This window comes from Chroicocephalus ridibundus, chromosome 2 (genome assembly GCF_963924245.1).
Source record: "Chroicocephalus ridibundus chromosome 2, bChrRid1.1, whole genome shotgun sequence".
In the NCBI taxonomy this organism is placed as follows: domain Eukaryota; kingdom Metazoa; phylum Chordata; class Aves; order Charadriiformes; family Laridae; genus Chroicocephalus; species Chroicocephalus ridibundus.
In genome coordinates, this window is record NC_086285.1 from 79,771,093 (window position 1) to 79,795,754 (window position 24,662).

Sequence of the window (24,662 nt, forward strand, 5' to 3'; positions counted from 1 at the left end):
ACAGGAGCAACCCGCATTACTCAGTCTGAGAGCAAAAACCCCAGCAGAGCTCACTGGCCATTAGCCATCCGCAGAGGGACCCCCTCCCCACAGAAAAGCCTTGGAGAAAAACATTCTCTCTTTGACAAAACGTCTCTCCATGCCCTAATTGTGAGGGGGAAACAAAGGGCAGAAGATACTTAGGATTACTATATTATTAAAAAAAAAAAAGGCGGGGGGAGAAACCCCACCACCACTGATTCTGCATCTCACCATGGAGTAACCTGCCATGAAATTTTCATCGTGGCGGACAGTGTATCTTTGAGCACCTCGTTTTCCTGAACGTCTCTTTTATCCAAACAATAGTTCATAGAAGAAGTTCAGTCTGGGGGAAATCTTGTCCGGAACAGAGCAAACCGGGATCTGAAGACACAGGTATCTTGTTTCAACATAAAAAGCAAAACTGGGGGGAGGGGGGGAGTGAGGCCAGAGGGGAGAGAGGATATTTATTCCACCAAATAGGCTTAACTGAATTATTTGCTAAATGTAAAGGTTATGTCATCTGGAACTGTGAATCCAGCACTGCTGGAAGATCCGCACGTGTTAGGGCACTGCCCTCCTGCTGCTGGCCAGCTGTAAGGAGGAGGGACCTTTGTAGCCATCCACACAAAGGAAATAGTCAAGTAAGCATGAACAGCAAGGTTGCTCATTTTCTTCATGTGTTCAAAACAACATTCCCAGAATATATTAAATTTTACTGTGATTCGAGCTTTTCCAACTGTTCTTCCGAGTGTATCCGATGTGGAGAAACAACTGGGGGCACAAACCGCTTGTGCAACAGCAGCAACTGAATTCAAGGCTTAGCGTTAAGAAAAGCCAGGATCTCAGTTTACGTGAGAAACTGCTTTAAAGTGATGAGAATACGTACAAGGATTAGAGCACCAAAGAACAGTCTGAATGGAAATTGTTCTTTCGTAATCCATGTATTTTATTCCCAGTGCAGATTTATCTTCATTAAAGTTACTCTTCTAGTAATTTTCCACCACCGCTTACATTCACCGTAAGTTAAGTAAAGCTACAGATACACAACAGACCGTTGGTAACTGCGATCCCTCAATTACATTTGCAGAACTTGCACGTTTCCTTTTCTTTTTCAAGATTCAGGCAAATTATTGAAGGGGACGATGACCGCGTTGCATATGACAGCTGTGACATTCGTCGTTACTCGTCTCTCTCACAACATCCATCTCGGAGAAAAGGCGGCGCTCAGCGTATTGCGGCAGCTTTAATGCCAGCACAGCACAGAAAGTGTCACAGATGCTCACCGTCGCCCGTCGTAAATAAAACATGAGACTCCTTGCAAGGTCCGCGGGTTGTCAGGGCGTTTGATGTAATTGGTTTTGGCGTGTGACAGCGCAAATTGGGCAAGTCAGAGGATGCCCTTCATTACTACAAATGGTCTATTGATTTCCAGCCATGCCGTTCGCACCCAGGCCTGCACCTGCTACTGGACTTCCCGAAACTCTCCGGCCATGTTGAAGAGCTCAAGTGAGGCAAAAGCAAGCATGCGTTTTACAGGTAATTAGTTTTTCAGAAGGGCGTAGAAAAGTTTGTGAGAGATGCACACAGTTAAGGACCGTATGTTTTAAGCAGGCTTTAGAAAATACAGTTATGGTTTGGATATGTTACTTTCAATACTACTAGAGAAATTGTTTAAAGGAGGTGTTTAGGCATTTATAAGTACATCAAAACCTTGAATTTTTTGCTATCCCATAATGACTTCCCAGATAAATACGGATAATGGAAGTGCAGGAGGAATAAAGGAGCCTTGAATTCACCCAGGTGCTTTCTGAAGATTGGAATTTCATCAGCTGTGGAGACACTCTGTGCATTGCATATACATTACTCATAAGCTTCCCACCATACCCAGATTTATAGGTTTAAGCATGGCTTTGTACTATCATCTGCACACCCACACCACGGCAGCCCCTGTCTGCAAGCGTGAAGGACCCATCACAGCGATTTCCAAATATTCAGCATTTCAGGGCAGGATTCATAGCACTGAACGATGGAAGCCGTGGGACACTGAAAGAGCTGGAGACAGAAAATTAATGAGTTTAAGACTTTCTAAGTGGAGGTTAGCTAGCATTCCCTAGTCACCATGGCGGTAAAAAGTACCAAACAGTAAAAAAGGTGTTTTCCTTCCTTCAGATTGCAAAAATAATTCCCCAATAAGATGGCACTATGTCCCTGAGCAACTTAAAGGAGAGTCAGATTTTTAGCCTGTTGTGGATCAGCTCTGATGGTGAAGATTAGGCAATACATTGGGCCAAATAAATAAGGCACGCTCTGATCAAGATCTCTAGGACTACTGGAGGAGCTCGCGTAGACCAGCTTCTTACCCGGCAGCACTGCAGATGCTCGACTGAGCAGCAGCAGGTCTGGCTTCCCTGGCTCCCTCAGCACTCGCACCCTTGTTTAGACTTGCAGCCATCGCTTCGAAGGCTCGGGAGGCTTCAGTGCGCACCAGAGTCCTTGGACTGTACGAAGCAGCCACCTGCTCCGGCAGTGTCGCTGCCCTGCTGCCCTTCGCTGAGCCGGAGGAAGGCTTCTCCCCACCACTGGGGTCCCCTCGTGACTTCACACGGTGGTGTGAGATGCGGTCGTTTCACTGGCACCATCCAAGGATGAAGATGCAGCAATTCTGGTCCTGTCCCGCGGTAACACGAGGGGGAGCCCTTGCAGTTTTCAATTAACGGGGACAACGGCAATACGCCTTTTTCTACCCCAAATACAAAGGCTCAGTTCCTAATCAGGAAAAAAAAAAAAAAAAAAAAAAGGCCTGGAAAACATTTCTTCTCTTCCTCACATGGAGACTGCTTCTGGTTCAAACAAGTGCAAGCCACAGATCACTAGGAGAGGGGAAGGTCACTTGCTACAGATCCCCTCCCCACACATCCCCACTTCTGAAGAGGGGCCGGGGTGGACCTCAGGCTCATTTTTCCACCTTCTCACCTGATCCGTCATTTCAGCGCACTCCAAGAACGCTGGGGAAAGGTGTCGCTGGTGCCTGAGTTGACTCTGAATAGCCCTGTGGCCAAATTTTGCCCAACAGAAATGACAGAACAGGGTAATGTCTTTAACCCTCGTTAAAGGATCCTACCGCAGGTGACGTGTCAACAGGGCTCACAAAACCTGCTTTTGAGGAGTTTTGCCACTTTCAGGAGGACAGCTTTGGCCACGGGACCACACGCGTGGTCTTCACCTTCGAAGAGACACAGCAGATTTTGCTCTCCCGTGCCACCCATTTTTAAATACAGTTGAGCAGAGAGTATTTTGCTATTCTATGCACAGTACGTCACTATATATTCTATAATTCCATTTCTATGTTCTGTTTTCAGGACCAAAATCAGTACTAACTGCAAGTGCACCTACTGCAAGATTTTAAATTTTTTTTTTTTTTTTTTTTTTTACAAAATGCTGGTGTCTCTCTCCTTAGGAGGGATTACAATGAAAAAGCATCTTACTCACCAGTCACTAACGTACTTCTGCTACACAAGCCTTCCTTCGTAGTTCTGCGTCCCAATTTTCGTTAAAGCATTCAACAGCATGCATTTAATTAGCAAAACAATTCCATCTGTTCTGTGAGTCAATACTGACAACTTTACTGTTAAAATACACGTATTTCTCTCGGTGCAGCTGTGCTTAATCTGACAGGGAGGAGAAGAACCTGCTGTGCTCAGAGCATCGTCTAGTGCCCAGGCTCCCACCGGGGGCTCCCAAAGGCCTCTCAGCCCCATCCCTGGCCACTGCTGGCCCCTGGGACCCCTGAGTCACCTACATACCCTAAACACAGGTCTCCAAAGGCGCTTCCACAGAACCACTGGTAAAAGACCCCTTTTTTGGTTGTTTGATGAAGTTTTGACGAGTGACAGAGAAGAATGAGCTCAGATGAAAACATGGAACGGGCGCCAGGGGCTGCGACACGCAGCAGGACACTGGAATGGAGACCCTAATGGGGGACGGGGCAGTGAGAGACAGCTAAACCTTGTCCACCAGCAGGCACTACCTCCCAACCTCGGTACTGCCGACTTTGTCCTCTCCCCCAAGGCTGAGGTGCAGGAAACCAGGCTCTCTGGCTCTCCTGCAGCAGGAAGCCTCCAGGGCTCCTCTACTCCTGGGTCTCCCTGCCAGGGAGCCGCCCAGCCCGGCCTGTCCCAGGTCTCTGTCACGTCGCAGTTATTAGACACTGCAGTGCCGTCATGCTCCTGACGAGCTCTTGCAGATAGAGCATCTCCTTTCAGCTTACAATATTATGAAAATATGGAAAAAACGATGAGATAGCGTCTGCCCCGCTCAGATCCTGCCTCAGCCATAACCCAGAGGGCAAAGCTTAGCTCATCGCGGGAGATAAAAGGTAGGACAAGATATCCAAAGTCAACCGCAGGTGAATCCCAACTTCCCAGCCTAAGAAAGGATGATCTAAGGGATAACTGTTGAACTCAACAGGAGTGGAAATGTAAATAAAGTCTGGGGGAAAGAAGGGACCAGGGACTTGGAGCAAACAAGGAACGTTTTCCCCCACTGATGTCCTAGATAAATTGTACACTGATTCTGACCTGGGGCTGCTGTGAATCCATGAAATATTTAAGGTTTTTCCACCCTCACCTTTTGATTGAAATGGCTGCAAAGGGTTTTACTTGTTCCCAGGCAGCAGATGAATTTTAACTTTTAGTCTTTCTATAGAAGCGGCAGTCTTGTTAAGGTTTGGCATTTGAACACTTACACCATCAGCGTCGGATGCATCGTACCCCCTCACCAAAACGCAGGCAATCAGGAGGAACACACCGGTTCATGCAGCACTCCATGAAACCTTCACTGCAAGCAGTGCGAGCATGCAGGTAACAATTAAATCAGTAAGAAACAAATCAATTAATCCAACAGGAGTGCAATAAGTTGGCCCTGAAGCAAGTCAATTGAATTAACAAAGCAGGACAGTAAAGCAGGTTAACAGAAAAAAGTAAACGTAGAGTCATTCAGCAGACACCAAGATGTCCTGGTTCCAGCTGAGCCCGAAAGATTTATTTATTTATTTATTACCAACTCCTGGCCACGCAGCTCCCCCTGCGGCCAAAGCTCCGCGGGACCTGACCCCAGAGCACTGCTGAGAACTGCTCAGTTTATGACTTGAGGCCCCTCTTCCCTTAGAAAAGCTCATCTCTTCATGGACGGCAGGCAGCGTCCAGGGAAATGAGGCTGACCGGGCTAAAGCTACTGTTCTCTCTACTCCTTTGAAACCTACTGCTCCGCTGGCGGCAATTCACGCCCTTCTGCACCCCACATCCATAAACTGTTCCCTCGGTTATCCCGACCAACTCACTCAAGTGAACATTTGCAAGCCTCCAGCTGCAAGGTTGAACCCAAAAGGCATCATCCATGACAAGGGCAGAGATGCAGAAATTGCCTCCAAAGGCGTGCGTGACACTTCATTAACACCCACCCCCACCCAAATGTGCTTCTGAAGGGGCAAAGTTATGCTTAAAAAAATAAATACATAAAATTTGCTAGAAAATTACACGTGTGAGTTGTAAGCACGATGGCTAGTGATCTGGCTGAGATCACTACAAAGAGACTGTGTGAAGTGTAACACAGGGGGTGCTACAGTCGCAGCCCAACATTCTCCTAGGAGTGAGGGAGACAACCCGCACGGACATAGTCGGCTCACTCCAAGAGCAGTAAGCCGGAGGCAAGTAAACCTGCCAGCACAGCACAGGTTACCAACGAGAAGATGGTGGTGCCACCCGCCGAGTGCACAAGCAGAACACCAACGGGCTGCTCGTGCACAGCACAACGCGTTATGTTAGAGCACTACGGCAGAAAGCAAGAAAAGAGCTTTTATGCCACAGAAAAAAGGCTCGCATATACCAGCACGTGAGCAACTGAGTTACTTCTCAATACCACCATAGCTTCCTATTTAAAGTTACCTTCCAGGAAATAATGCAAATATGCTCATTTTTCTGCCAGCAGCCATCTCCCTCCTCCTGTTCATGCATTTCTGCTTGTCTCAGAAACTGCTATTGGCCAGTTTCAAAGGACATGAAAGGTTTGATTATAAAGGTAACACGGCCCTGCATTTTCCCCAGATGAAAGCCTTCCTTTCTTTTTAGCCCCCAGCCTTTGCCCCCGCTACAGCTGTCAAGTTCTGGAAACAAATCCACTTCCCCGTTCAAGACAGATAGTTCCCCGTAGGTCAAAATTGTGTAGAATATACCGGGCACTTAGTCATAAAATCATGTACAACAGTAACACCCCTAGATGAAATCGATGACTGCAGCTTCAGTCCTCCCGAGGTAAGAACATACTAACCCCCTTTTGTGAAAGAGGGGAACAACGTCCAGAAAGGTCACGAGTTGCAAAAACCATACCTTGTTTTCCAAGTCCCAGTTTAAAGCCAGAACAAAATACCCTTTGCCCTCGTTTAAAAATAAATGCTAAACTTTCCAAAGATGCTCCCAGCCATCCAACCTACTGATCTAGTCCAGCAAGTTACGGAAAGCCCAGCAGAGGGATGAAGTCCCTATGAATGCATCAGTCCTGCACATCATGACTTGTTACGACAGGCTAGGAACGCAAACGCCTTCTTCAGGCAGACCAGAAACAGGTACAATTCCTCAGCCAAAATCCTCTCACTTGGATGCTACAGCAGCCCTGACTCCAGAATGCCGTCGCTAACTTTACGGAAGGTACCGTGCTGAAAGCGGCAGCCTTTGGTGGGTTGTCAGTTTTGACCATCCATGTTTCAAAGTACGGGCATAAGGAGAGAACCTGCACTGGTGCCCATAAGGGGCTCATGCCACAGGGGCTGGCAAGTTCTTGAAGTCTGTCCTTCAAATGAAAGGAAGGGAAAGTCTTTATGTAGCCCACGTGCATATACTCCACATGAAAAAAGGGGACAGCAGGGAGCGTCCATTCTCAGCACTGGGCCAAACTTTAACTCGCATGAAATGTTTCCCCTTCCACCCCTACTCTGACCTCTGCTCCCCTCTCCAGAGTGCCACGTGTGCAGCACACCAGAGGCACCTTATCATGAACAGAGACCACAGATGGTAAGCACCTGCCTAGGCCACGGGGGTGTCCCTGCTAGCTATCACCTTCAGTCTCAAGCAACTTCCAAACAGAAGAAAAAAAAAAAAGACAGCACGTTCCAAGGAGAGCAACAAAAATGAATCATTCGACAAAATTTGAAATAAACAAACTGTTTACACCAAAGAACATCGGAGAGTTACTAGCCAATAAACCATAAGCTTTTTTTTAAAATACATTATTTAATCAGTTTTCTTTAAGAAAGAGATATTTTGAAGCTCAAATTACAATAAAGTACAATCTTCTAGATCTACAGTAGACAGTGCTATAAACATCTACCAAACCAGGTATCTTCATGGTTGCTCCTCTGCTGTTACTGTTATTATTTACAGGGAAAGAAACTCAAAATCTCCTGTTAACACAATCCTGTCCTAACTCAGCTGTTTCACCATAGAACAGAATAGGACAACAGCCTGTTACCACAGTCCTCTCCCAAAACACAGACCAAATGTCAAGCAGGAGCAAGACACTGTCATGATCACGCACTAATTCAACTTTTTAAAGAGTGACACGTAAACTGGAGCAGCTGGTTGGAGGCAAAAAGGGTGTTGCTCCTTTCCCACAGGAATCACAAAAAAAATGCCGAAGTCAACCTGCCATTGAACTCATGTTCATTCAACACATTCAAGCAAATCTGAATTTACGTAGGTAGCTTTGAGTTCACTTTTCCACCTTCTCCTTACTTTCTCCCTCTTCTCTCCGTATCCAATGGTTTCTTTCTCCCTTTTCTTAGCCCGCATTATCCCTTCATCGTTTCTGTCTTCAGTTACTCGGACCCAGTGGGATAGAGCCACACCACCGCTCCTCTTCGGTCTTCTGGCATGGTCAATACTGTGGCAAAGGGCAAATCAATAGCGCTGAATTAGTACTGAGAAAGAAAGAAAGAAACAGGTCAATTCCTCAGAGAGTTGTTTTGTATCTTTTAAAGGCCATTTTGCATGGCCTTTAAATTCAAAAAGTACACGTGAGCTTCCGCAGTTAGTGTAAAAATGCGATCGAGCCGAAAAAGTTTCAACGCTTCTTGGTTCCAAGTGAGCAGAGGCTGATGAAGCACAGCAAGCTGCTGTTTGAAAGCTGCTGCTCAGCTACTCAGACATAAAAGCAGACATCAGGTGTAAATTTCATATTTATTATAACAAAAATTATGACATGTTCATTTGTGCATTCGGCTTTAATATAACTCTTGGTATGTAAATGTTCTACAGCAAATGAGCTCTATACAATCATGCTGGTTGTGGCAGCAGTAAGGAACACAAACAAAACGTGTCTGCAAAAGTAAGGAAAGAAAGAGACCAGACGAAAAAAGTGGGTTTCTTTAAATGGTCTACACCATCTCGGCTCTAGCTAACTTGTACACAGCCACGCAGTCCGTTACGTTCAATGACCATGGCCCAAAGAGTCGCTTAAGAAAAAAGGTCAGTTTTGAAGGTTGTGTCCTTAATGCCAAGGCTACAAAACATGGAAGCATCACTATACAACACTGAGCTATTTACAGGAATTTCCCAATCAGCTGTTCTCTCAGAGAAAATTAGTGAATCTCAGTGACTTAAGTCACCTGAAAGAGTAAAGCAACTCCTAGGAGTTAGTCTCCATATTCTACAAATGTCTATCATTTTCAAGACCAAAAAAAGCCTTTTCTCTCAAAGAAATACAGTATTACAATATTACTTAAATCATTTAGCACTGGCTACTGCCCTGCTTTTCAAACAAAACAAACAAGCCATTTTAAAAAATATTACATCATCATCTGTTTCCCAGCAATATATTAAACCTTTTTATTATTTTTTTTATTATTTTTTGTTTTTACACGTGATATGTTAAGGGAAGGTTAACTATTTTAAACTTTACCGGTCAAGCGTCTCTAGAAGAAAGTCAGTGAATATTAAACCTAACAAACTGAAAAGCTGCAGTTATCTGTAGTGGCAGGATAAGGAAAAGGAAGTATACAAAGGAAAAGGATAAGGAAAACCCCTGCTGTAATGCGAGCCCACTGGGTCCCACACTCGAGTCTCCTTGTTTGTTAGTTTATTTCTGAGCAGTAAATAGAGTGGGTCATAGTGGTGTATCGTAATAGTCTGCCAGGTGGTCCGTCGGACACTGCCGCTGCTGCTGTTGCTGCTGCTGCTGTTGTTCCTGGTGCTGCTTCATAATCTCCTTGACTTCTTCTTCAAGCTCTGGTGGGATGATGAACTGGTCGTCAGGATCAGGCTGTGCTGGAGCAGCAAAGTAGCCCCCTGTTTTTCTGAGCGGCGCATCCGTTGCAACTTCAATTAAGTTATGGCTCCTCTCTTGTGGAGCCACAGAACCGTTGCCCCGCCGGCGCCCTATTGTGCCCGTGGCAGAATATTCAGCTTTCCTGGGAAGGCCAGGCTCGTCTTCATTGGCACTGATGACGATACCTTCGTCGCTGGCTTCCACCGGCACTTGGAGAAGCTGCTTCTCCTTCGCTCGGCTGCAGTGGATGTCCACTTCCACTTCCACGCGGCTGCCATTGGTGAACACCCCCTCAATCGGCTCCTCATCATCGCTGTCAAGGCCGTTGTCGGAGAAGGCGCTGGAGAAGGTGGCGCTGGAGAGTTGCCGCTGGAAAGAACTGGACAGGCAGACGGGGTGCAGCATGCAGCGCTGCTCCCCCGGGTAGGCCGGGCTGTTCTCGTTCATGGCTACCTGGGGAGGCTCGTCGGAGGCTGTGGACCCCACCTCACTGCTCATTTCGGAGGTGGAGATCTCGCTGCTGATCTCCGAAGCCATGCCGCTGCTCGAAGATGGCATCCCAAGCGCATCTGTTGGCCTGTCCTTGATGACCACATTGACAGACTGGGGGAAAATGCCTGGGCTGGGGGGTGGGACCCCATTAAGTTCACAGCAGCAGAAGCTGTCCTCTGTGACGTTGAGCTGAACCACGACAGCGCTGATACTGTCGTTGCAGCCGTAGCTCTGGGCCAAAGTGCAAAGCTTCTTCGCGGCTGCCAGTGCATCAGGCACATTTCTGACTGCTTCCACTGCTTCATCCATCGAGAGGCTGTCCCACAGCCCCTTGCTCCCCAGAATGAAGAACTCATCTTGTGGAGTTAGGGTGATGGACTGGACGTGAGGACGCGGCACCACACTTGGGTGAAGAAAGGTGTACCCCAAGATTCTTGTTGAATCCGTCACGCCATTCACTTTGCCATCCTGAAATTAGAGAGGAGAGGAAACTGGAAACAAAGCAGACAACGACACACAGCACCTGCGTCTCCTTGCATTTTACTGATGGCTGGTTTTGCAGTACCCCCAACACCGCCATTTACAGACAAAAAGACAGAAAAGCAAAGTGACTTGCAAGGACGTGACAGAGCTGGGATTAGAGCACAGCAATGGCTGGTTTGCAATCCCGCACTGTGCCTCCTACACCCTACTGATTTGTCATCAGCATCACCTATGCACAGACCAACAAAGCAGAAGTCTGCAACAAAGAGCCATCTATTCTGCTCCTGCAGCTGCGAGAGCCAACTGGACTAATGTTTTACCAGTGAGTCAGACTTATCCCTCCTCCACCCACGCTATCTGGCTGTATTCAGGGCAAAGCCACACACAGCTCCATTTGATACAGGGGCAGGTCATTCGGTTATGACTCTTCTCTTGCAGCTGTAACAATTGTACATTTCATCTTGGCTCATCATTTTGGAAACAAAAGTTCATTTAAAAAAAAAAGAAAAAGACTTTAAATGAAGCATGCAAGTCAAATGCAGCAGAGAGCAAGTCTGCATTTCTCAGTCAGCTGAGTTGTAGTGAAATGTTTTACATGCCCCAATTACTTACTACGTTTCCACTTAGATATGACATTTCCAAGGGGAGGAGGAGTACTATATGAAGGGAAAAATTACAGTAAAAATGGACGTATTTGAGAAGTAAATCCCAGTCACGTCCAAATCCCAGGATCCTGTCCTGGTTAGAATCCAAGCTGCCAGAATAAGCAGAGCAAATGTCTGAAACAGCAACTCTGGCTATCTGTCAGCCTGCTGGGGATAGCTGCACCCTGCTGATTGTGCGTTCGAGAAGAACAACAAAGGTGAGGATTCACACTCATTTGGTCCAGCTGATGACTGCAGTGGTTATTATAAAGCCGATAACCACAGAAAAGTGAACCAAGACTAAAAAGAGCTTCCCCTTTAAAACCACTGAGAAGAAAAAAAACCCTTGTCGGCTTGTTAACTTCCCCATTAGAAGGCTGACAGCAGTGATAAGCCATCAACATGCGTGAAATCAGTGAGTCATCTTAAGATTCATCGCAGAAATCTCCCTTTTCCTCTATGGAACAACATAACGAGCGTGCCTCAGTGCTGCACACTATGTTGGAGTGACTCCCTTCCAACTTGTCACGTTTGAGATCCCAGTTGTCACCTTTCCCTGACAAGATCAATAGGCACACGACTTATTCCACACACCCCACCCCCCCTACACACACATGCACACCCTGCTCATGAGCATACAGCAGTGAGTTTTCCGCCCTTTCCTCCACCATCAGAAGGATTCAGTATTTATCTGTTCCTATGTATGCGTTCCACAAGGCAAAGCAAAACTGACAGCAGTGGCTTCAAGCTTGTAAGAAGGGAACAAATACTTTTCTCTCTCATGGTTCAGCTGACCACAGGATGGGTTTTCCTTTTGGGCAAGTGCTCTCTTCAAGAGCCGCCTGTCAAAGGGCAACTCTGGAAACACAGGAGCTCAGACAGGGAAGTCAGCCTGCCAGGAGCAAGGAGTCTCCTAAGGGAAGGATGGCACTGCTTCAAGTGCTCTGCCCTCTCATCCTTTTCGATTGGAGAGGCTCTTCAAGACAGCTCCAACACTGCAATTCCTCTCCCCACTAGGAGGAGGGTGTCTGCTTTCCTGTTTCAATGCAACATGCTCACAGTTGCTCACTCCCTGAAGCTAACTAAAATCCAGCATGGCAATGGGATGGAAAAGCAACTTGATTGCATGCTAACTTAATTGCATATATGAATCACCTTGAAAGGAAAAGCACAACTCTGGAACCATACCATTAATACTACCTCTTAGTTACTAATATCGACATGTAATTTCATGCATTGCTGTGCAAATACTCTCCAAGGAAGTTGCAAGTTGCAACAGCCCCTAACCGTTCTCTAACCTCTGTGATAATGGCCTTATGCTGCTTAATCCTCTTCAGCTCTTCTTCACAACTCATCACGTAACACCTGGACAAAGGCAGAGGTTTCCCATTCCGGCAGAGAACGGTTTGGCACTTCCCCACGTTTGCTGAGGTTAGCGTGAAGCATCCACCAGGGTCCATGGGATCATGTTTTATATGGCAAAGGACAGCAGAGCCTCCAAGTTTTTGTCCAGCTGTTCCAAGTTTCCTGGAATTTAAACAAAACAATGATTGTTCCTTAATTGGAAAACAAGTGTTACGGGTACTACGCAGAAACAACCGCCGTTCTGGAACCACAAGCACTCAGGGCATTGACTCTATTGGATCACTGGGACAGAAACAAGAGTCTCCACTGAAAACTGCGACACTAGAGAAATCACGTGCAACTCTCAGGCAGTGTGTTATTTACACGTATATACAGACGCTCAAATCTGCTCAATTTTAGAACAAAAAAAAAATCTTTGCACTTTTAAGACTCACACGGTTGTCTCTCTCCCTCTATACCTTGAAGACATTTGTTTTAAAGGTCAGATTGAGGGAAACAGAGAGGGTTAGAGAAGTACTGAGGACTATCAAAAAAGAGGTTCCTATTATCCAGCTGGTTTCTTTGGGTTCTGAAGCTACAGGTTTTATTATAAAAACAATAATTCTAACTGTAAAAGCTCTATTTTTGAGCAAAAACAGAAAGCAGAAGTTCACTGTTTTGTGATGTCTTCAGAATAATGGTCTTAAAGTATGAAATGATAACCAAAGAGCACAGCGGCTGTTAACTCCACTGTAAGAAGGCACACTTCTCATTTATCCTGTCAGTTACTAGCCTGTTAAATAGGTTCTTAGAAATATTTAAGCCTGCTGTTTTATCAGGAGTCATAGTGAAAAAAAAAATATATTTGCGGATAAAACAGTTTTCAGAAGTAAATCTTTTTAGTAAAAAAGTTTTCAGAATCCTGTCATTAGAAGGTAAATTCATTTCAATACTAGATTGTGAAAAAAATCCCATCCTTCCCAGTATCTTGTTTATCAGGGCCTTCTCCTATAGTAATTAGGAATTACAGTAATTAGCATGTTAATTACAGAGGTTACTAAATTTTATGCTAAGGCTAGGTATAGCTGGCAAGAACTTATGATTTAAAATCCCAGTGAAAGAATGCGCAACTACATCTGTAACCAAGCTTCAATGTGCTTTTTTTAATTTAATTTTTTTTAAAAATACACTTCAGGAGTGTTGCATACCATCTGTAATAATCCTCAATGAATGGTTAAACACTACTGGAATGAATACTATTTCTTGTTCTCCAAAGAACTGGTTAGCTTATTTTGGCTTGAGACAAGAAAAAAAAAAAGCTGCAGCTTTCTGTAGGAATGCCACATTCCTGTGGAATTGCATTAGTAGTAAACAAAACCACTTGATAAGTACTTTCGATACTCAAATTTGTTATTATTTTTGAATGTTTTAAGTATACGTCAACCACCTTCTCAGCTACTGGTCTAAAGCACAGTTATAAGCAATTATGGGAAGGAAGCATTTTCCCCTCTTGTAAGGTTTAATACCACCCTACTGCCTCCATCTTTCCTGATACAGAACATTAGTATTTTTCCTTTCCACAGGTGCAGCAATTGAGCAATAAGCAATGCTACTTTTAACTTGATCCATTTCCTCAGTCTCTAAGCTGCTTATTTGCTTTCTCTTTTGTTTCCCTGACCTCTTCGTTCTCCTTTGTTCAATTCCCTTCGTAGTCCTCCTTCACTCGGTGTCTCCCCAGGCACAATTTCTTCTTCTGTCAAGAACAGCACGCACGCAGGTTTCCAAACCACTACACAGAGCTACTATTACACTCACAGCTATCGTATCACAAGCTATTTGGATGAGTCCTGCTCAAATAATATTCTAAGGCAGAAGGGATGACAGGAGATAGACACTTCTAAGGAGTCAGACTACATGTTTTAAATATATGCGTAGCCTTAAATAACCTGAATTGGTACAGAGAAACAGAAAGGATCAGCCCAGGCTTTGCAGCCAGTCGTAGTAAGGAAGTTTAAAAGATGACCAAGAGATTCATACCAATGACTTGATTACGGCCAACTATGAATTGTAAGACTTAAAAAAAGATACCAAAAAAGAGTAAACCTCCACCCACCACTTAGTCATCAGCACTTAGTAACTGCAGGTAGATTTGTTGTTTGGTTTTTGGTTTTGTTTGTTTGGGTGGGGAGGTGTTGGGATTTTTCTCCCCACACCTGAAAGGAACAGAGGGCAATATTCACAAAACAACCAATAAAAGAAAACAATGTAGTCAGATACCAAGGCTTTTTTCCCCCTCTCACATTTTTGTGAAGCAAGAAAAGAGCAGGTGTCTGACCTGAAAGCAAACAAACTACCTAGTCAGCATACACAAGGTAAAAAAGGGTTTCAGATCCAATACTCACCTCTGCATAACGATGAAAGTGTTGATCATGTATTCCTCCTCATTTTTTGTTTTCTGCAGCTCTTCTGCTAAGATGTCGCTCATTGTGCACTGCAGCAGATACGGCACTTCCACGTTGCGGTCACCATCAAAAACACCATAAAGTGCCTCTCGGTTGTCGCAGAAGTTATTGGCTGAAAGTGCTGCCACACACAGCCTAGTGAAAAAACAAAACGGGAGAACATCAAGGTTGCCACCCACTACTAGTTTCTCATCTCCGTCATTCTGACCAGAGAGAGACAGCCTGGTCTGAGAGCTAGTTTTAACCACCTCTGTTCACAGGTATTTCAGGACCGCTTTCTGAGAATGTGGAGAAGAGTGTGGAGAAGAGTCAGGCCCATCAATAGTGGTAAGATGTGGAGGAAACTATACTGGAAGTTGAAGCCAAGCCCTAAAGATTCTTCCTCCTTTTCAGCATGTGAACAAGTCCCCTATTTGTAGAAATAGGGGGAAAATTATCTGTGAAACAACATGAGTTTAAACGGCACTTCCCCCTCCAAAAGCCATCCTTGTGATTTAACATGCCGATGACCAAGTTGTGAGTTAAATCACTTAAGTAAAGGCTTGCTGGCACTCCCTACGGAAACCTAGGTAGCAGAAGATTTCTAAAAAGGTATTTAAGGGACAAAGAAAGATTCATCACACTGCCAGCAACACAGAGACTAGCAGACTCTTGGTACATTATTTGTCAAGTGCTGCCTTAGTCACAGGAGCCCTGCACACTATGAATATTCAGCGTTTTGGCCATTCTGCCTCTTCCTTTAGTATCTCTGATTTGCTTGGTAAACATCCTTTGGTTGAAGATAAAGAAGCTTTGCAAAGAGGAAAATGCTTTTAAATGCTCAGATCTTTTGCAAGTACCAGAGTCTTGCATAGACAAAATTGTCAGTTACACTTGTATCTTAGCAACTTCCCTAACAAAGACCAAAGTGGAGAGGCAGGCAGGGGCCCAGTATACAAATATAGAGTCATGGCATGGCCTCTGCCTTTGTGAGGCCCAAAACCCCCAAACTTTCACTGAAAAAAGGATTTATTTGTATCAGCACAGAGGCGCTCTGCTAAGATGCACGTATAATAAAAACCATGCCAGGTCGTACTTGTTCTTAACGCCCGATGCTTCTGTGTAACCGTGACTCCACACCGCCGGCGCTCCTGAAGCATCACCGGCTGAGGGCTGGTCGATCTTGAAGCAACGGATATTGCTGCAAGGAGAAAGGAAAGGGGAAAGATGCAATGGATTGAAGTGCTGACATGATGCAGCTTAAAATGTGAAGATAACATCTTTTTTTTTTTTTCCCTCCCAGTTCTTAGTAATACATTTAATAGAAGAACATGAAGCAGGACATCCAAAGTGGTTACTTCTATGTGTCTGTATACAAAGAACAAAAAAGCAGTAAATAACTGAGCCTCTCTGAGGGTGCCAGCTGCACTATTTTGTTTAGCTGGCTATTCTTTCCCTGCCCTCACCCCTGAGCTATTTGTTTCAAACCTGTCCCAGTAAGAATACAAGGCAAATTTGTCACTAGCTTGATGAAAGCCAGTACAGGGAAGTGATTTTTTAACTTGTACATCTCTCCCACCCATTTTAGTAACAAGTCTCCGTATTCTTTTCATTGTACTCAAATGAAACCCACTGTATGATCCATGGGAAAAAAAAAAGAACTAAAAAAGAAAACAGAAATTCTTTAGAAACAGCAATGTATACTAACAACCTTCCATGAAAATGCCCACAAAACAGAAACTCGCTCCACCCTGGTCCTGCACCAACCTTCAAGAGCCAGCCTGCGGTCCTGACAGCAGGCGTAGCCCTTCTGCTTTCCCCAGTTGTGCCATCCAATTTTTGCTTAGGCCCTTGATCCTCTACCCTCCAATTTACTACCAACATAGCCTTTAGCCTGAATTTCATATATCTCACGCAGTGTAGTAAAGACTTAAAAAGGGCCCAGCCCTTTCTGTTTATACCATTCTCTTTGCAGCCCTGCTTTGCTGGGGAGAGATGACCTCCCCCCTGCTCCCTTCCAAAGGCAGGGAAAGCAGCTCCCCACACGCTGCAGACACTTCAAAGGCACCCGAACCTTTCATGAACCAAATGAATCATAAAAGGACACAAGCAGAAAGATCTAACTGTTCACTATGAGCATTCATTTTTCTCTATCTAAACCCCCACCTGACCTGAACACACAGAAAAGTCTTTTCAGCGCTGCACAGCCTTCCTCAAATAACCTGAAGTACTGTCACATCCAGTTCGATTTCTTTTTACACTAATAGTCAGGATGTACATCAGCGAGGTCAGATTAAAAGCAAACAAATGACATAAATAATGTCTGAACCACTGGTGTTTTAGGCCCTTGGTTTTGCAGCCCTCTGTGTGACAAACAGGAGGCAAACATCGTACCGAGAGCACTACAAAAGATTATCTGACCCCAAATCAAACTGGAAACCTGGATCTCTTCTAAAGTAGCAGAGATTTGAATTCTGTCTGCACCTGCAAGACACTACACACACAAGCAAACATACTTTCTTTGCAGATGTCTCATGACAAGGCACTTATCCTCCAGGGCAGAGGAACTTGGATCAAATAAGTTTTTCTGTTTGTTTCTTTTTGAACTGGGTTGACTGACCCCTGGTTTCTGGGTAGGTCAAGGACCCAGAGTTGTCTCAAGGCTTCCCAGCAGTGGTGACAAAAGCTACCTCAACGCATTGCTTTCAGCTTCCTCAGTGGCACCACTACAAATAGACCACATGCCTGAAAAGGAATGACAACCAGCAGCACATCATATGCAGGAAATATGGGCTAAGGATTGCAGACTGCATGGTTTATTTCCCCCCCAATTTAAAATGACTGCTACAATAGAACTAGATGCTCTTTCCTAAAAATCAGAGTAGCAGCATCTCTTTCTTTTTTTTCATTTTAATTGCTACTGAAAATGCCTACATCCAATAAGTCACTTGGCAACATCCTCCTAAGCATGCAAGACTCCTTTTAAGATCTCCATGCATATTCAGAAAGCAAGCATGCATGACAGGACTCTTCTTCTCACCAGCACTGAGAACACATATTAACCTACTACCTGCTTGAATCCTGCCAGGGCACAGATGGAGAGCTGCCTTTTGCATGCAGAAGGAAGATATAAAAAGTACCAAGTGCACAAGTATTTTTGTGCCTGCCAGAAAAACCAAGGGAAAGGAGCACCTCCTCCCTCACAGTCAATTACAGCAGTACAGCCTAGAAGTCAGCGTAGTATATCAGCACAGACACTAAGAAGCCCCTCAGGAGGCCTGAAACACCTGACTGTGGCTAATGAATATTAGGAATGAGAATAGACTTGAAGTCTTAAGAATAATTTATTTAAAAAAAAACAACAAAAAACCAACAAAAAACCCCAAACAAATAACCAAACAAAATGTACACACAAGAAGGAAAGAAGTTTTCTGTGAATTAAAGACAACACATACACCAGTGAAAATATGGCATGTAACCAGGCCACTCCACCCTTCTACTACTTAGGACTTAAATTTGTACAATACTGCTATAGGGCACGATGCCTAAATACTAAAGTGGCAAGAAACTGGCTTACCCATCTTGTCTGCTGGGTTATAGACAAGAAAAGCTGATCTTTCACTTTAAGATTCAACACAATTCAATTAGCTTTGTAATACATAAAATTATTTCTCCCCCTATGAACCAACATTACACACTGCTTCTTCAAGAAGGTTTCCTGTATACAATAAAGCAGCTCTTGAAACAGAGGAACGCCCCTTTTCTTCGCTCTCTGCTGCAAAACATGGACTCTTCTTTTTATCTGTGAAAACTCATCATTATTCAAATTTCCATTTACATTTTATAAAATCTGCTGATTCAAGCTAAAAGCAAACTCAGACTGTAAGTTTCCCTTGCTTGCACAGCAGATAAGGTTTACTACTCCAGTGTCTGATCTTAACCATTTAAAAGCAAACAACACAAAGCAACTGCTCAACGCTTAAAAAGTAAATCAACCCTTCTTGGAATCATTCAATATTTAAAGATCGAAGAGACTTAGAAGGAAACTCAGAGCTGGTGCAATTCCCTTCAGGACTTAAGAAAAGCTCAAGGCGGCACTGCTGTCCACAGATGATATGTTTTAATGCAACAGTTTCCCAACACACTGCACAAGGAGGCACAAGGCACTTGGCAAATTTCAGTTAAGGATAACCCTTAAGTCCCAGGGCAGGAAACAAACAGGTAGACAGGAAGAAAACAGAGGGTCCCAGAGCAAGGGAACTAGCTTTGCTGCAAGCAGAGTGGGAGATGCGAGTCTTCAGGAAAGGTTTATATATGAAAAAAAAATAAAAAAAAAATATTTATTTCTAGACCAAAAGCGGAGGTATGAAGGTTAACAAGAAATAGTATATGAAGAGGTAAAAAGCAGCATCATGGCTGAGACAGACCCAAGCAGATGAATGTGAGCAAAAAAGTTAGTAAGCAGCTACTGGCATCTTAATGGTGGAATAAAATAAGTATTTCGACTGAATCTAGTATCAGAAGTAAAATGGAGATCAAACTGGACCAATAGTGATGATACCAGACTAGCAGACCCCTTCAGGAGTTACAGCTGAAAGCAACTGAACTGACGTGGGTAAAGTTATCCTCTTTAATGAAGCATCAATTTCTGACCTATGCACATAATTTGTTAGTTTCTGATGCAGTGACAGTGGAGCCATACTCCTTGAAAGAGATTTTCACTTCTGTGTACTGTGGTTTTGTCACATCCTAGTGACAAGAGCTGTTCTGCCCCCTCCCCAGCTCTGTAAGGTAACTTACTTCAGCAGCTCTAGGGTTTTGTGATCCAAGGCTAATCTGGGATTTCCAGTCAGGTCCAGCTCTTGCAGTTTTGGAGGCAGGTTTTCAGGCAATGTGACTTCACTCAGTTCATTGCAGCTTAGGTCCACGCACTGCAAAAGGAAAGCAGCCAAATAAGGGAGAGAACTCAGCTGTCATCAAGATCATACAAACGTTGATTAAACGTAGTAATGCATGTTTCATGAACAATAAAGGCTGCAACTGAGACCTAAGACCATTCATTTCATTTAAGTAAGTGGTTCTTACAAAAGAAATTCATATGGCATTTAGCCATCTTACCAGATGTCTGGGACACCTAGAAATATGTTCCCTTCATTTCCATCTCTGGCCAGGTGTCATCTAGTTACAAACCTAGTAAGTTTTGCCTGCTCTTTCACAAAGATGGTCAGTGTATTTTCAAGTATTTAAGAAAAAACATTACTGACGAAACCAGTCTTTTAATAGATAAAGGAAATGGAGATAAATACAGTTGAGGCTTCTAAGCCACTGGCATAGCAGTCCCTCCTCCTAAGTCAGTTAAACCAGCACGAGCATGAGCAGGCTTTCAGGAATTCAGTATTTACTGAGGGATATTAAAATAAGCAGGGTTATGAATGTATGTGGAGGGGAGGAGGAGTACAGGCAAAGGAAAAAATATTGGAGTAGTTTTAACCATGGTTTTAATTCATGTGATCTTAGATGGATTTGTATTTAAATATGAAGTCAATAAAATGAGTGAAAAAAAAATAAAGCTTAAATATTTCAGAAAAAGTACGATACAAAAAAGCAGAGACACTCGCTGGCTATCCTCCAGCCAAGCACAAATTAGCTAGAACAAGTGCACGAGAATGACAAAATCCCCCAACAAACATTATTTAAAGCTGCATATCCAGATGAAAGTCAATACACAGGGAAAAATATGGCATTTTAGAACAAAACCAATTCTCTAAACCCTATCAGGACCACCTGTGTAGCATGTACCAAAAATTGCCAAAAAAAAAATTTGAGAGGACAGAGCAGTCTGTTATTTAACAGAGGACAGAAAAACTACCCACATCTTTCAGAAAGACCACTTTCTACTTTCAACCTCCAAAAAGAGAAAGACTTCCAAAACTTTAATAAAACAGAAAGCTCAAAGGGGTGTGGGGAGGCTTTTCCTAGCTGCACATTTTGACCATTACGTAATTTCCATTGATACAAGCAAGACACTTTCATTTTTGTAGATATATTCAGAGAAATGGTGTCCTGAGCTGGAAGAAGGTAACCTAGTAAAATCTGGAAAAGAAATATCTCCTAAAACTTTATTAAATACACCCAACGGAAATAATGAATTTCCGACCCAAGTCTTGAATCCTGAGGTTGTCTAATATGGAGGCCTTATTATCTATGAAGAACAAACTGCTAACGTTATCTAAGCCTGATAAGGAAATCAGCGTTTAAATCTGTCAGGCAAACAAAACAGTAGACAGCTTAACAGAACAGTTATTCCAGCGAGCTTTTTTCTTCTGCGCAATTCCTTGCTGCTTCCGGAGAGCCAGTAATTATTTTGCAGATTAAAGCAGCTGCCAGCAGGCCTTGCTGTGTTCAACACCTCAATGCCATTACAAATTTGATGGAAAAGCATGCTGGAATAACAAGTACAAAAATTGGTAAAGTAATTTTATTGTTCTCATTAAATGCCCAATACGCCAAAGGTAGCAACACTCTATCGCAGATCGCTTGGTTCCTAGGCACTAGTGAAGACAGCTTATTTATCAGGTTAGGATTTCTCAGATTTTATTTGTACTGCTTGAAGAATAGTCTAAGAGGGGCTTTCTGCATGTCTATGTTGAATTTAGTCCTTATTCTACTCCCCAGGCAAGCAGGAAACCGTATTTCCTAACTGATCCCAATTTCCTTATGCATTATTTTAATGCAAGCTGGTTCAGCCCCACCCATGCAGCACTGGAAGAACAACTCCTGCAGCTGCACACAGGATTTTGCACTGGGTGGGCCAGCTGGAAGACAGGGTTTAATATTCAGCATTTGCTTACGCTGCATTTACAGCTTTGTAACTGTTCTCTTCAAGGCTGGAAGGGACCTGAGTTACCTCCAGTTGCAAATGAAGGCGGCCATACTGATACTAACCTATTTAACTAGGACAAAAATAGGCAAAGATTGAGAGCTTCGTCTTTAAGATACTACTGCAACTAGATCTTCACTCCTTTCAGATCTCAAGGTAATGCTCCTGTGAAAGATAAGTTTGACCAAAAACTGTGACAAGAAACCTCCATATCACCCTCACCGCAGCAGCCCAAGAAGACAACCATGAAAGAGAAGCAACTCATCAGTCAACAAAAACTGGATGATAAAGTAAAGCCAGGTCCCAGGTGGGAAAAGCAAGCCTGGGTCACTGAGCTCTGCTCAAGCAGTAAGGACCACTCAACTGTGAAAGAACACTGGGACACTGGGTAACAATTAAAAAAAAAATGCCCTTTTTTATTTTGTAAGGCAAGGAGATTGAAGTCAAACAATGGCTGTAAGGAAGAGTCTGCTGGGGCATTGACTCAGGTGTGTGTACTTCCAGCTGCTCAGCCATTTGCAGAAGACATTGCAGTGTGCACAGATAAACCTAACTCTGATGTATAAATAACTGTCATAAAATACAATAAAACCCCTAAAAAATGTGTAAGTTATCTCAGAGACATCCACCAGGCTCTTTAACACATAGGACAACATGTAACTTCTGTAGTCTTGATTGTCATGTGTAAAAAAGGCTTAGAGACAATTTTAGCACTAAAATGATCTTGTGTTTGGAAATCCTGAAGTTACTGCAAGTGTAAAAGCATCATAGTTTATATCAGCTTTCCTTATGAAATTATTTCAGACAGCATAGTAACTGCTGCTACTAACTGTTCCAGTATCACTGACTCTAAAAACATAACACGTTAGTCTCCCAGGCTAATTAAATACAAAAGCAAAAGAGCCATTACCTCAGGTCACAGAGTCTCCCAAGAAGTTTAGAGCGCTTGAACGCCACCTCAGTTAAAATTAACCATTAAATATGATATAATCACAGAGATGACATAAGACTATACACCTTTGTGCTTTGCTACAAGCAAGCTTATTTCACGAAATGACCAAATCCATACTTAAGCAATAAATTCTGAACTCACTTTGGCACATTTTGAATTCTGTCACGTACCTAAGAAGAGCTCTGGTTAAGATACAGGCAAGCAGCACAAGCCTGACCTCCAAACTGACAAACACCAACGCTGACCTAGAGTAATCACCAAGAGGCCAGAAGAACCCCTTTGCCCAAAACCATACCTTCCTATCTGGCAACTATATGAATTCATCTCATGTAAGTCAAAACCAGGCTTAAGTACTGACCAGGCAGCTTCTTTCCACCTTTTGGAGTCAGACCTAGAGCACTGTGCCCTCTTAGATGAAGTCACGCACGCTATATCCCTGCAGTCCCAAAACAGTTAGTGATGTCCATGCCTTTTTCTTCTGCTAAAGAGAACTATATAACCAAAGGGAACCAGCTAGAAGAAACTGCCAGGTCTTCCAAGAGCATTTTTCTGCTAAGTGTTGTGGCAGAGTAACACTTTAAATACTGATGCTTTTATAAAACATTCAGCTTTCCCCAAAACACACAAACAAAAGGAAAAAGCCAACTGCTCCCTGTAAGCGTGTTTACATTATCCCCTCCTTTTTTGTTTGTTAACACTACTTTCATACTTTTAAAGAAATGTTTACTGCGCAAGGCCTCACTAACCCACGCCAATTCTTCCTCCAAGTAAAAAAGCTTTGCTTCTGATTGATTCTAAATTGCCCTCTGCTTCCTCTGGCCATTGTTCCAAAGAGGGAGGAGTATACAAAAGCCCACAAGTTTGTTTGAGATTTCCGGGCTAAAACCACAAAGCTCATCTTTGCATGGACTCGCTGTCCAACAGAATTATTGCTCCTGCTGCTGTGCCTGACCCCAGACACTGAGGCACACGCTCTGGGAACTCAGCCTTTTGACTTCACAGAGTGCCCAAAGGACACTTGTTTTGAGTCCATGAATAGGTAATCAGTTCTCAGCCTCAGAGAACGACAGATTTTCTGCCATATCACAAGATTTGTATGCTGCGAGTTAACCATCTCCCAGCTCTGGCCAGGGGAAGCAGCACGCAGTGCGACACATTCTGCGCTATGGGCAGGTGAGAAGCAGGAACTTGATTCACAAAAGATAAGCAGCAGTGCTCTTCAGCGTGAACGCGTACCATAAAAAAAAAGTGTCAGGAAAAGTACAGAATTACTTTTGGAAACACACACAAGAGATGGATTAAGCATTCCTCTGGTTGTGCAAAATATGACTGCAATTAGGAAAATTAAAGTAGCTTGCCTAAATACTCAAATCCTGTGCTCCTGGAATTTATCTCTGTCCCCAAGGCCTATCCTATTTTGCAGCTTCAGCGGTTTTTAACACATGCTCTAAACAAAGTCCATTCCTACACAATCAACCAATTGCCAAGGCAGCAAGAGTTAATTACGCATAGCTCATGCCAAATGTTTAAGTCGTATCATAACAGACTGTCACAGGAAGACAATTAACACTTATTTGGCAGGGAAGATAGGATCTAGTGAAGGTGAGCGTAAAATCAGATTTTGAGGCTCTTCTTTCATTCCACTCTGAAGCAGCACAGGAGTGAATATTTTGCACATGACCTCAGAGGAGAAAGTAATTGTCAGATCTCCGTAATTTCGGAAAATATACTATCCTGTAGCAATGAGAAACCTGAGGAGAGAATAGAATTGTTAAAGTCGCATTATACTTGCTTCTTCCACAGCACATGCATTCCTTACCTTTATTTCAGAAAGCTGCATGACTTCTGGGAAGACTTCAATGCAGTTGGAGTGAGCAATTACAGTATGCATACGTCTGCAGTTCATGATGGTTGTTGGAATGGCTTTCAGTTTGTTCCCACTAATATCAATTTCCTCCAACTCTTCCAGCTTGGCCATTTTGCTATGAAAACAAGAGTTTTAGAATTTTTCTTTTAATAGACACACATATTTTATTCTGAAGTGGTGATAAGAGCAGTGGTTTTCATTATTTTAAGAAAGTTAAATTGCA

At 43.5% G+C, this 24,662-nt stretch overlaps 1 protein-coding gene across 1 annotated transcript in view; it reads right to left on the reverse strand.

The window, feature by feature from the left end:
• Nucleotides 1-7,350: 7,350 nt before the first annotated feature.
• Nucleotides 7,351-24,662, reverse strand: part of PHLPP1 (PH domain and leucine rich repeat protein phosphatase 1) — a 142,305-nt gene continuing 124,993 nt past the window's right edge. Inside the window, exons 12-17 of the mRNA XM_063326052.1 lie at nt 24,392-24,554; nt 19,541-19,671; nt 15,837-15,941; nt 14,702-14,896; nt 12,254-12,482; nt 7,351-10,296 (exon numbers count right to left, since the gene is read on the reverse strand). Of these exons, the coding sequence (XP_063182122.1) occupies nt 9,175-10,296; nt 12,254-12,482; nt 14,702-14,896; nt 15,837-15,941; nt 19,541-19,671; nt 24,392-24,554 (1,945 nt within the window). The 3' untranslated portion in view covers nt 7,351-9,174. The remainder of the gene's footprint in view (nt 10,297-12,253; nt 12,483-14,701; nt 14,897-15,836; nt 15,942-19,540; nt 19,672-24,391; nt 24,555-24,662) is intronic.